The 12912-nt window shown below is 43.0% G+C and overlaps 1 protein-coding gene across 1 annotated transcript; it reads right to left on the reverse strand.

Moving 5' to 3' along the window:
- Window positions 1-1091: 1091 nt before the first annotated feature.
- LOC144141821 (juvenile hormone acid O-methyltransferase-like) lies at window positions 1092-11985 on the reverse strand. The gene is made up of 3 exons (XM_077673311.1): window positions 11336-11985; window positions 8869-9016; window positions 1092-1351 (listed from the first exon to the last, which is right to left on the reverse strand). The coding sequence occupies exons 1-3, from the start codon at window positions 11924-11926 to the stop codon at window positions 1173-1175; spliced, it is 918 nt and encodes a 305-aa protein (XP_077529437.1). The 5' UTR covers window positions 11927-11985; the 3' UTR covers window positions 1092-1172.
- Between the last annotated feature and the right edge of the window lie 927 nt (window positions 11986-12912).

Raw genomic sequence — 12912 nt, forward strand, 5'->3', positions numbered from 1 at the left:
CCGGCATTCCGGAGAAATCTTCGAAATTTTGTGCTAGTTACTTTGGTTGCATTTGGGTTGACATACTTAGTATGTAAACGCATTCGGGTCAACACTTTTGCCTGAGGACTGCATGTGCAGCCCTTTAACCAAAACGTCCAGTACCTGAGTGAATCATGAAACTAGCTTCACCTATTTAATGTGTGCTATTCTCATTCACAGCTTTCTAATAGAAAGCGCCCAGCAGCGCGAGAGAAGAGCAACGTACGAAAGAAACTTTTATGAAGGAAAAGAAAAAAGGACGCACAAGCATCATCATATATGCTGTTACCTGTGACCCTCGCAGAGGGTCACAGGTAACGCAGAGGGTCACAGGTAACTGCATATATCGCTCGTTATATCGCGCCCTATATCGTTCCCTTCAGATGGTGCTGCCGTCTAGGAGAGACGAAGCCAAGTAGTGCATTATGATGCTAACGAGCGTCGATCGTTGGCGCCTCGATGTCTGCGCCTACGTGTACGGGGGACGCGCTTACAACCCGTTTTGTTTGGTTCGCACGGACGGTTTGCTAGCGCCTGTGTTTTCAGTTGGACTTACCCAATGCTCCGGCGCGTGCACTCCTGTGTCTAACGTTGATGCGAATAACGGTGCCATGCCGACGAAATACAAATAGCAATGTGTCAGTTCATAACGATGCGCAAAAATGCCGAAGAAATATGCCGAAGAAATATAATGTGCAAGTTCGTATGGATGCACAATAAACATTCATCTGTGAAGGCATATTTAACTTTCGTGTTTTAGCCGTCCCTATGGAAGAGGGATCAACCACATTTTTCTCGAACGCCGTCGGCAGATTGAGAATGCTTTTGGCCAAGGCCCGCTGATTTCTGGCGAACATTTTTTGCATATCAGTTACATAACTATTACTTCTTTGGGCAAGCAGATAAAGATATATAACCGCACTGCAATTTTTTCAATAAATAATTTGTTGGAAAAGAAGACGGCGCAAGTTTCCGTGAAGGATTGCGATTGTTGTGAAGGCTGTAACTTATGATGTAAGGCAATGCTGGCATGTTGTCCGAACTTTGTCAGTGAAGGAATAGATTCCGGTTGTGTTTTATTGTGCTCACCCAGGTTTGCAAAAACAAATTATATGTATTAATTGTTTTCCTGCTTGTGACGGCACAGTAATTCAGTTGGCCGCAGATTGCAGAGTTGGTTTCAGGGCGTGAATGGCAAAGTCTTGGACCAGCACTGAGGTGTTATGAGTTTTGAGCCACTTTTGCATTTCCTCGCGAGCGTCTTGAGTCAACATTTCTTGCTCTGCAGGCGACAACGACTGAAGTCCAGGGATCAGGGCAGCCAGCATATCTGTGAGAAGTCCATGCCATAAAATTAGGTACACAGAAAATCATGGCGAAATAAACTTTCGAGCTGTTCACTACACGGCAGCGATGTGTGTTTTACGTAGAAAGGAACTTTTGGGACAGTTTAGAGAGACAATCAAAATAGAGAAGCTTCGCAAGGGTGACCGAAAGAGGACAATGAGGAATCAGCTCTGTCCTGCTGCAGCATAACGCAATCATCTCGAGAGAGAGATTTTTGAACGGGATGATGCAGAATAGAAGTGATGCTGGGTTTTGCGAAAGATTACATAACAGTCCATGAAATGTCACTTCCTATAGGCGGCATTGCCCTTGGCATAAAACGACCCTTAGCGGGATCAGTATAGCCACAAGAAAAAAGGTAAAGAAAAGCTTGTTAACTCAAACACCAAGGGGGAGAAATCTTGGTCCGAATGAATAAAACTTTGGACTTCTTAACGTAGAGAATAGTGACAGTAAAGAGCGACTTGAAAGCTCTGGGGCATGTCCACAACATCAGGCGGACGTCGGCGATTGCAGTCAGTTGTTAATCAATGCTCTGTTTGCGTGCTCGCATGTCGTCCTGTTCTATCGGGCTGTTGTGGCGGTGAAATAGCTCTGGTTGTGGACTCGCTTTCACAGCGATGTAGTTCTCAAAGGAGATATCCCCGAAAACATCCGCCTAGAGTGTTTTATTAAGTGCAATGCACTTCTTAAGCGACCCTGAACCTGCGTCCACCGACGATGTCCGCATTACATACCCACGTGGGAGATTGGCCAGGAATCTCCTCGTCTTCCTTGGCAACGGGGGGAGATGGGCGCGCGCTGCCTGGCCGCTGACATGGCACATACCCACGTGGGGGATTGGCCAGGAATCGGGCATGAGAAGGGCTAATGCACCCGCTAAAAGGAGTACTGACACGAAATTTCAAAGCTGAGATCCGCTCTAGCAATCAAGTACAACGACAACACAAATAGGTGTCTGTGAATAAATGCATCTTTCTTTCTTTGTAGTTGTGTGTGTGTGTGTGAGATCTCTCTTTCGCGAACATTACCGAACCGCGCAAATTCAACTCGTGCATTCGCACTTTCACATTCTTCACCTCGGGGAAATGCGGGGAATTTTTTGCATGTAGCTGATTTTATCTTCTCTATTTGTTCTCTATGCCCGATTTACAACACACCACCTTGTTGAGGCAGCGGGTGATCTGAGCAGATGGTCCAGGCTCCAAGTAGCGGAAAGGTGGCGCGCAATGTGAATTATTTGGGCGGATCCCACTCGCGTTCGAAATTACTGAACTCTTTGTAAATACATTTCTTGAACATTTGGCATAACGAAGACGTACATTTTATAATATTTTTATAATGGAAAAAAATAAGAAATAACGATCTTTCAATGAACAATAAACAAGGTAGCAAAAGTTTTTAAAATAAACTTTTGACAATCGGAAACTGCTATTGCGCCGAGCCAGAAAGCCAGTGTAATAGTCGCCTGACTAGGCCCCAGCACTAGACAGGGCAAGCGACAGAGGAAGAAGAAATTATACATGGCGTGATACATACAAAAATAAACACAATTTTCCCATGGACTTCAACTGTATGATAGTTTAAATTGTTTGTCGAGGCTTTATTTTTGATTGAATGGGTTTAAATCCCAGTTTTTAGACGTTTTTCACCAAAGCTTATACATTCAAAAATGTGCTCGACCTTTGTCCTGTTGACAAAATAATTTTATTGTTGTTTTTTTTTAATGACGTTACCTCATTGTTAGTCTGCAACCTATGTTCTGTCTTTTTGAAGTGAAACAGCAAAGAAAGTTGATAGAAATACTTCAGGATGTACTATAACCAATTAACTTAAATAATATGGTGCATGACCGCTCTGATAGAAGCTTGATTTTGAGAAATTGTTTCTGACCACCCCGCTCACCTTTGAGCGTGTTCCACCAGTAGTAAACAGTGACTAACGGATTGGTGAAACAAAGGAAGGGAGGGGCCACTTTATTTTATTGCTCTATAACCAGGTGCACATTTTTTTATTCTGAAGGGTAGCAACAAAACTTGAAGCACCGACCGGGCTAAAATATTCCGCCCTTAAAAGTTGCATCTGGCATTCTAGCCGTATTGACAGTGCCTCGGAAAATGAACCGCTCGTTTTTTCCCGCTTAGATTGACAGCCCCCAGCATTGGTGGGCCGCTACAGTGAACTCGTATCATCTCATTCGCAGAAGATACCCTGCCATCAAAATTTATGAATGTTGAATATTTTATTGAGTTTATGCTTAGTCGCATACCTTTTATTAAATAGCCAGAAGGGTACGTTGAACCAAGCTGGCTCTGCAGAGCTAAATCGAAGTGACAGATGCCAGTGCGTAATGCGTTTGCACTTTTTATGTCGTAGTTGGTTTCGTAATAAATCATCATCATCATCACCAGCCTATCTACGCCCACTGCAGGGCAAAGGCCTCCACCATTATTCTCCAATTACCTCGGTCCTGTGCCAACTGTGACCAATTTATCCCCGCAAACTTCTTGATCTCATCTGCCCATCTAACTTTCTGCCGCCCCCTGCAACGCTTGCTTCTCTAGGGATCCACTCTGTTACCCTTAATGACCAGCGGTTATCTTGCCTTCGCATTACATGCCCTGCCCACGTCCATTTCTTTTTCTTAATTTCTACTAATATGTCTTTAACACCAGTTTGCTCCCTGACCCACTCCGCTCTCTTCTTGTCCCTTAATGTTACACCTATCATTTTCCGCTCCATTGCCCGCTGAGTCATTCTCAATTTAAGTTGAACCATCTTAGTGAGCCTCCAAGTTTCTGTTCCGTAGGTGAGTACCGGTAAGATGCAGCTGTCATACACTTTCTTCTCCAAGACAATGGTAGTCTGCTATTCATTATCTGAGAATGTCTGCCAAATGCACCCCACCCCATTCTGATCCTTCTAATTATCTCCGCCTCCTGGTTTGGATCTGGGGTCACAACTTGGCCTAAGTAGATATATTCGCTTACCACTTCCACTGCCTCGCCACCTATCTTAAACCGCTGTGCTGTCCCTAGGTTATTCATCATTAATTTAGTTTTCTACATATTAATTTTCAGGCCCACGGTTCTACTCGGTTCGCCCAGTGCGGAAAGCATGCTTTGCAATTCGTCCCCCGAGTTACTTAGCAAGGCAACGTCATCAGCAACTCTGAGGTTACTGAGGTATTCTCCATTAACCCTTACTCCCACCTGTTCGCAATTCAATGTTCTGAATACTTCTTGTACACATGCTGTGCATTGGAGAGATTGTGTCTCCTTGTCTGACACCCTTCCTTATAGGTATTTTACTGCTCTCCCAATGGAGGATGATGGTAGCTGTAGACATAATTGTAGATATCCTCTAGTATTCTTACATAATGCTCATCTACCCCCTGGTTCCGTAATGCCTGAATGACTGCTAGGGTTTCGACCGAGTCAAATGCTTTCTCATAATCTATGAAGGCTATATATAGGGGTTCAGTATACTCAGCGCAATTCTCCAACACCTGAGTGATCGTGTGAATATGGTCAATTGTTGAATAACCTTTACGGAACCCTGCTTGTTCTTTAGGTTGACTGAAATCTAAGGTTGCAGAAATTCGGTAAGCGATTACCTTAGTAAATACCTTGTAGACGACTGACAGTAAGCTGATCGGCCTGTAATTTTTCAAGTCCTTCATGTCGCCTTTCTTATGGATTAGGATGATGTTCGCGTTCTTCCAAGATTCCGGTACCATTGCGGTCATTAGGCATTGCGTATACACGTTTGCCAGTTTTCCAAGTACAATTTCTCCGCCATCCTTCAAGAGGTCTGCTGTTATCTGATCCTCACCAGGTGCTTTGCCCCCTTTCATTTCGTTCAAAGCCTTCCTTACTTCTTCGGTCGTTACTGGTGGGATGTCTATCTCCTCTGAACTACTGTCTCGTTCGGCATTATCCTGGATGTCCAGGCTACTGTACAGATCCCTATAGAACTCCTCGGCCACTGTGACTATTTTATTCCTATTTGTGATGACATTGCCTTGCTTATCCTTAAGTGCATACATCTGATTTTTCCCCACGCCAAGACGTCTCTTCAGTGCTTTCAGGATAAGTCCGTTCTTTATAGCGTAATCGATTCTCTCCATATTATACTTCCGTATGTCAACTGTCTTACGCTTATTGATTAACTTCGAGAGCTCCGCTAGTTCTATTCTGTCAGCTGCGGTAGAGATTGTCATGGTTTGCCGTTTCCTGATTAGATCTTTCGTCTCCTGTGAAAGTTTACCAGTATCCTATCTAGCCATAGTGCCCCCGACTTCTACTGCACACTTCGTGATAATGCGTGTAAGGTTGTCGCTGGCTTCCTGTGTCGTAAGGTCGGCTTCCTCGTTAAGAGCGGAATATCGGTTTTGCAGCGCGATCCTGAATTCTTCTACTTTACGTCTTACTGTTAGCTCTTTTATCGGCTTCTTTCGTAATAGCTTGTTGCGGTCCCTCCTCAAATCTAGCCTAATTCGAGATCTTACCATACGGTGGTCACTACACCTTACCCTTCCGAGCACTTCCACATCCTGCACGACGCCAGGGTTATCGCATTATATGGAGTCTATTTCATTTTATGGTCCCCATTCGGGCTCCTCCAGGTCCACTTCCGACTCTCCCGTTTACAGAAGAAGGTATTCATTATGCGTAGGTTATTCCGTTCTGCAAACTCAACTAGTAGGTCCCCCCTGCTATTTCTACAGCCCAGACCATAGTTCCCAACTGCCTTGTCTCCAGCCTGATTCTGGCCTACTTTAGCATTGAAGTCCCCCATAACTACGGTATACTGTGTTTTTTCTTTAGCCATTGCCGATTCCTCATCTTCATAGAAGCGTTCCACTACTTGGTCGTCGTGGCTGGATGTGGGCACGTAGCCCTGCACCACCTTGAGCTTGTACCTCTTATTGAGCCTAATTACAAGACCTGCTGCCCTTTCGTTAATGCTATAGTATTCGTCAATGTTGCCAGCTATGCTTTTATTGACTAGAAATCCCACTCCCAGTTCGCTTCTGTACTCTAGACCACGGTAACATAGGACGTGTTCATTTTTCAGCACCGTGAAGGCTTCGCCTGCCCTCCTAACCTCGCTAAGCCCTATTACATGCCATTTAATGCCCTCTAATTCCTCGAACAACACCTCGAGTCTTGCTTCGCTAGATAAGGTTCGCGCGTTAAACGTTGCCAGGTTCAGATTCCATTGGCGGCCTGTCCGGATCCAGGGATTCTTAGCACCCGCTGCTGCGTCACAGGTCTGACCGCCGCCGTGGTCAGTTGCTTCGCATCCGGTGGGGACTGAGCCCCCCCCCCCCCCCCCCCCGTAATAAATAAACTGCTGCAACCACCGGTGAAACACCGGTGTAGCAGCTGCGGCTTGTGTTAGTTTCTCGTTTTCAAAACGGGGGCCCGCAACGCCAACGAGGTTGTTTTCCCTCCGCAGGGGCGCTTAGCGATTGAGCGGAGCTGCGGCAGTGCAGTTGAATTGTAAGTGTCAAAGATATCCCTGTGTTAGGAGTAAAAAAAACACAACCCCTTTCTTAAGAAATAGATGGTTAAAACACGACACTCCCATGCCACCTGAGTTTAAGTACAGGTCCGAAATCAAAACTGTTTCGATTGTGCCGGAACGGTGCAATTGAAATGGCGTCGATTTGAGAACGCGTTGTACCAAGGTTTGATTTCGGCTGCAGGAATCGTTTATTTTCTTTTCGGGTACTTGCTCTACCTTCGCTTATCGTAATTATTGTTATATTAACCACATTGTTCAAAGTTGCCTTTCCTGCAGCGAATTTTGGCATGACATCGAAAGCTATCAGCGAGGCATAAAACGTTTTGCTTTATATCCACTTACCTATTCTTAGTACATCTGTTCCAAAGGAACCGCCGTAATAAACAAAGGTCGAAATAGAATTGCCCGAACGTGGAATTTCCGGAACATGGAGTGATTTGCGGGGACATCCGAATCGCTAACTAAAATCGCACCTGTTGCCTGAGCAAACGATTCCAGTTATCTCCTCGAAGGGGAATAAATTTGCTGGCCATAGGTGCTTTTGCTTGCATTAAAATTAAAAATCGAGGGTGAAGGTAGTAAAAGTGTGATTTACATAGCGAAATAAAAAGACACCAAAGACGTTTTGGGATGCCACCTCATTTCATTTTCGGTCACATAGTTTATTAACGTAGGCTCAACTCAACGGCCTTAAGTATAATTGATGATTTCATGTCTAACAGTGTTAGGTAGCGTCTTTGGCAACAAAACATTTTACATTCCAAAAAGTCTACATGTTCTTCGGGTTTATTCAGATCATACAACCGGGTTTGGGTTTTGTCTATGCCAGTCCCCACACTGTCACGATAAAGCCAAGGACTACTTATACAATCGAGGGTATTTTGACGAACGCATGTGTAGATAATTCTTCGCTCCGTCTTTTTTACCCTTGTTGCGGTTGCTGTTGCATCTAATTACCTTAGAAATTCAAGACAAAGGGTGCAGAAAAAGGAACTGGAAAGAGGATTAGGGTGCGAGTTATTTAAAACCGTTAAAGGAGGCGCTGGCTGCATCCATTTCATTCCGACTTTGTGACTACAGTACCGCCTGCAACGAGAAGCGTCGGCGTCTTGTGCAGCTATTGCGTGCGGGCTCACAGCGTGCTTTTTTGCTAAAACCGAGCTCGCAAAACGTGCGTTATCTGTGTTAAACCGGAGCAGAAATTATTGCTAAGGTTCCCCGTATGTTTTGCTTAAGAGATGCAAAACCTTTCGTAGTGGTGATCGCTGTCATCACTGGAGAAAAATGAAATTGGCTGATCCCGTTCCCTTTTTTTTAAGTCCCGTCTATGTTGTGTGCTAAAAGCATTCACTAGTCAGCATTCTTCACACACTTCAATGATAGTTAATTTCTTTATACTACTTCAAAGCGGTACCCGGGGATCAAAGCAGCTCGGCATAGCGGATGTGGTGCGCAAATAATCACATTACAGGTATTTTCGTGAGAAGACCGCAATAGACAATCTGGTTCGAGCTGATTGTAAGAGAATGCATATTTGACCATCATAACCAGCTAATTCTAGCAACAAGTGCATTGCATAGGAGCCATAGCGCGTCTTCGTTACCCTTCAAACCAAATTTCTGGAAACTAACAAAAGTGGTTAGAAATTTTTGCTCATTGGAAAATTTGCGAATCACCACAATAACACAACATGTACGATGATCTACCAGTCGCTGTAGATGAGTTACTCTTTAAATAATACATTACAAATGATCTTTTGTTCTATTTTTCGCGTAGACCGTTATTCAATATATTCTGGTGTCTGTTCAAACAGGCACCCTGGTAATTTTGTAGCAGTGTTTCGACAAAACGAGGTATAAAAAGTGCATATTCAGCAATGCCCCATTATGGGGTACTGAATTTCCATGACGATACTTAACAACTCAACAAAATTTAGTGCTGTAATGCATTGTTTGTATGAAAACTCGCCTTCATATTCCTGCGGCGCTGGGTGAATGTTCGTCATCTCGCAACTTCTCAAAACCAGTCCGACGTTGTCTGCCAAAGTGCGCGCATATTTCAAACGTTCTTCGGTGCTGTCCATGTCTTGGGTGGCTGGAATCATGCTCTCCCAGAGCTGCAGATATTTGAGAAGGTTGTTTAATGCAAAGTGAAATACAACTGCAAATAGGCGTAGTCGTTTGAAAACATTCGCTTAGAAATGGTTTGTTGCAGGAAACTCTGTTTTGCGCACTCTTTTATAAGAGATATGAAAGTACGGCTGCCAATTATGGTGTGTTGGTATGAAGTACTGAATTGATGATAAGCAGCAGACAAAAGAATAACCCCAAATATACAGCGAAAGGGGGTGAAAAGAAATTTTATTTGATGTTTGCGGCTTTGAATGGCAATGGTGTGAATTTCAAAACTCCGTACTCCTTTTGGTTCTTTGTCATTCGGGGAGTATTTCTGATCTCTTCTGATAATTGTTTCGATATATTGGGGACCTGAAGCAACCTATTGTGAACATGGAATAATTTGTAAATTTTCCTACTAGCTTTCTGATGTGTTCCTGTTATTAGGAGATAAAAAGACAGGCGTGTTCCTAATGTGAAAATTCGGTATTTTTAAAATGATAGAAATTGATGGCTTTAAAAAAAACACCGCGAAAATTGCGAGCGAGATGTAAGCAAACCGTTTTTGTGTCAGTTCAGTTTCAAGATAAGTTTTGCTCCCGAACTGCAATGCTTATTCAATGCTTAATAAATCATTTGATCGACAGCATTCTTTCGACATAAAAACAAAGCACTGTCTCAATGGCGTATTTGCTTCGCACTGTCGCAAATAGGAGTGAGCGCTGTTTTATTTTACGTTCCGGTCAGTGGGATGGGGTTTATATGTTTAGCGAAACAGTAAAGCTGTTGCTTCTAAAGATAACTTAACAACATGCCTCCGTAAATTGACAATACCTTCCAAAGGACTTACGTTGCTCAGTACCCGATATTTACCCACTGACTTGCAGCCGCCCCTCGAAGGCTCAAATTTTCAAACAATATTATCGAGTTCGCGGTTACCGTTTTTTGTGGTTTTTATAATTGTTCTATGCTTACGCAATACCATAAATTGGTGCTTGTGTGCAGATTACATCGTAAATAATTTTAATGCAATGGTAATCCACACACATTTCTACAAAACTGACTTTGAAAACAAATACGCAAAAGCAAAAATATACAATTGCTTATAATTATACGCCTAAGACAACTCTCCTCCGACAATATAAAACGTTAGGACTCTATCATTATGCGGCTGCTGTATTACTGATTGTAACCAGACGCATTCTGCCTATCAATTTGTTGTGCCATCATTTCTCTGCGGCAGTATTCTTGTGACCCTTAATAAACAACTCGAAAAGCACAGAAAGTGTTCCAAAAAATTGTTGAAATCAATCCCACGGAGTGAAAGTGAATTAGGTGTAAGCTTCACCCATCAGGGAACAAACTCGAGCAGACGATATCACATTTCAACTAAAAAAATAAATGGAATTGAGATGGGTCTGTAGTGAGGCGAAATGAAAACCGGTGGCCCACCAGGGTAACAGTGTAAATACGAAGACACGGACACAGAATAAGGGGAAGGCCAATAACTCCATGGAGGGAAGAAATAATAAAATTGGTGGCACAGAATGGACCCGAGCAGCGCACGACAGGGGTGGTTGGATGTCAATAGGAGAGGCTTTCATCTGACATCAGAACTCATTATTCTATACAAGATCATGATCATGATAAATACCCTTAGGGGGCTCACACACTTACCTACTTTATATCCGAAACAGCGAGCTGGGAGTTATAATTTCTTGCGTGTACCATTTTACCAATTTTGTTCTTCAAGCTTTGTTTGTGATGTTTGACAATGAATCATACAATTGTCATTTTGTTTACATGCATATTTCTTCATAATATTCAAATGCATAGGTCCTATACGGTGCGTTACGAACAACGGTTTTGTTGAATGATTTACTAAAACGATAAAACACAGTGTATTTTGTTCTGTGAGCCTACAATTCGTCCTGTGGAAACCCTGATTCACTTACCATGGTAAAGCAGCAAAATAAATACTGCAGTGTACAGACTTTCTTAGCCCTAGGTTGATAAATCTGTTGTTTTATCTTCCGCTTTGTTAAAATGAGTAACACGTTAGAGGGTTGGAAAAGCAGCAACATGAGTGTTCAAGGTGGTTTAAGTAAAAGTATATAAATATAAAAATTTGTAACATCAAATAACTAAATGGTTCTTAAAATTTTTTAATGAAGTTGTTATTATTCTTAATTCTGTAGGCAATTAGTAACCTTTAAAAGTCAGTAAATAATGTTCCTCTGTCATTAAGGTGATCAGTGCAAGTTTATCCAGAAGGTCAATTTGCGGTTTATGGTGGAGACAAAAATAGGTTTTTTACAAACCTCCGAAAACCGGCCCCACTTTTCTCTTTTAGCCAGCGCCCTCCAGATGTCCGGAGTTGCGTACCATGCTGAATAAAAGAGAAGACACTCTCCTCCAGGCTTCAATAGCGATGAAATATTTTTCCAAGCCGTGGCCTGTTCTTTAACTCGATTGAGGCTGTTGAAGCAGTAAATACGGTCGAATGTTCCAAATTCTTGCAGAAAGTTTGAAATATCGCCCGCAATATCCAGTTGCTCGTAAATAATCTTTGGATGGGCGCTATGTTTTCTGGCGTAAGACACCATGTTAGCGCAAATGTCGACTCCCACAATCCTTCGTATGTTCTTCGGGCAGCTCGGCCAAAGGAGTTCTTTGGTCACGCGGCCGCAACCACAGCCGACATCGAGGAACTGCTGCTGTTCGTACGGGGTTCTTTCTCGCACACAGCGACTGTTCCCCATGAAATCGCTTTCGAATGTGGTGTTGTAAAATCGAAGCGTGGGAGAAATGTCATTGAAACACCCATTAACCACACTGTTCGCGTAGGCTGCGGCATCATACGCTGGTTGCTCCCTCTGGGGTTTCTTCGCAGTACCATTGCATCCGTTCATCGCGAGGCCTGAATTGTATTTGTCGGAGCTAGGTTGAGGTCAACGAAGATAACAAAGGCACCTGCAAAATATTGGTGAGCGAAAGTTAGTCCTCCTGGCCACGTGATGGGTACCACCATTATGCCTACTTGGGGTCTAACAGCAGGGTGCTCAACCAAATATACAAATTCGCTTGAGCATTAGAAACTAGAAGCTGGTTGGAGGCTTTTTTTATTCAAGACAAGGTATTTTTGTTCAGGACGTAAAGATAAGGTTAAGAGAAAAATACTTTAGTAACAGAGTCGTTATTGCCGAAGGCCCACTTGTGAAGCTTGGCAGAGCCCTCAATACATCTGACTCATATCTTTCAAAGTCAGTATGTTTTATAAATGGCTTTGTATATAAAGGGAAGACACCGAAGGCAATACAGCAAAATCACGCAAGAAGTTACCATTCAACGCTCCAGTTGAGACTTTTTTCACGTTAGGCCATGTGTACAAATTTGATGCATTGCAGTTGGGAAAGGCTTTTATTTACAGCTACATTAATATCTCGGCAACACTTGGGATGGAACCGATTTTCAGTTTTGCATCACGATCTATTGAAAGCCATAGCAAAACCTCGCAATAACTAAACCCCGGTCTGTTTCTCTTTCTAAGCCATATTTCGCGCTGGCTTTGGGAACTGAACAGCACCGCTGAGTTGTTAAAACTATCATTCATAAGTCCTCAGGTTTTCTTCGTGGCAACGATAACCTATAAGGATACGACGAGAGGAATATGAGAAAGTTCTTTTACGTTTACACCCTTAGCAATTAATAAATTACTCATACCACAACGTTGCGGGGTTGAGTAATATTTTTATTTAAATATGTGAATTTCACAATTTCGACCCTTTTAGAGTAACTGCGAAAGGAACGGCTCTTAGTCTGCAGTTTTAGGCTTATTTTTATAGTGTTGGGTATTAGTATAGGGCAGGTAGTAAGAAAGGATAAGCAGCACCTAGAA

The sequence above is a fragment of the Haemaphysalis longicornis genome, unplaced genomic scaffold (assembly GCF_048455015.1).
Source record: "Haemaphysalis longicornis isolate Haplotype H1 unplaced genomic scaffold, Haemaphysalis longicornis Haplotype H1 scaffold_6, whole genome shotgun sequence".
Classification (NCBI taxonomy): Eukaryota; Metazoa; Arthropoda; class Arachnida; order Ixodida; family Ixodidae; genus Haemaphysalis; species Haemaphysalis longicornis.

Coding starts and splice junctions, on each gene's coding strand:
- LOC144141821 (XM_077673311.1), bottom strand. CDS start 11,926: ATGAACGGATGCAATGGTACTGCGAAGAAACCCCAGAGGGAGCAACCA. Junction 9,017..11,335: donor AGTGGGGCCGGTTTTCGGAG/GTTTGTAAAAAA, acceptor AAATATCTGCAG/CTCTGGGAGAGCATGATTCC. Junction 1,352..8,868: donor AGCGCCGCAGGAATATGAAG/GCGAGTTTTCAT, acceptor GACTTCTCACAG/ATATGCTGGCTGCCCTGATC.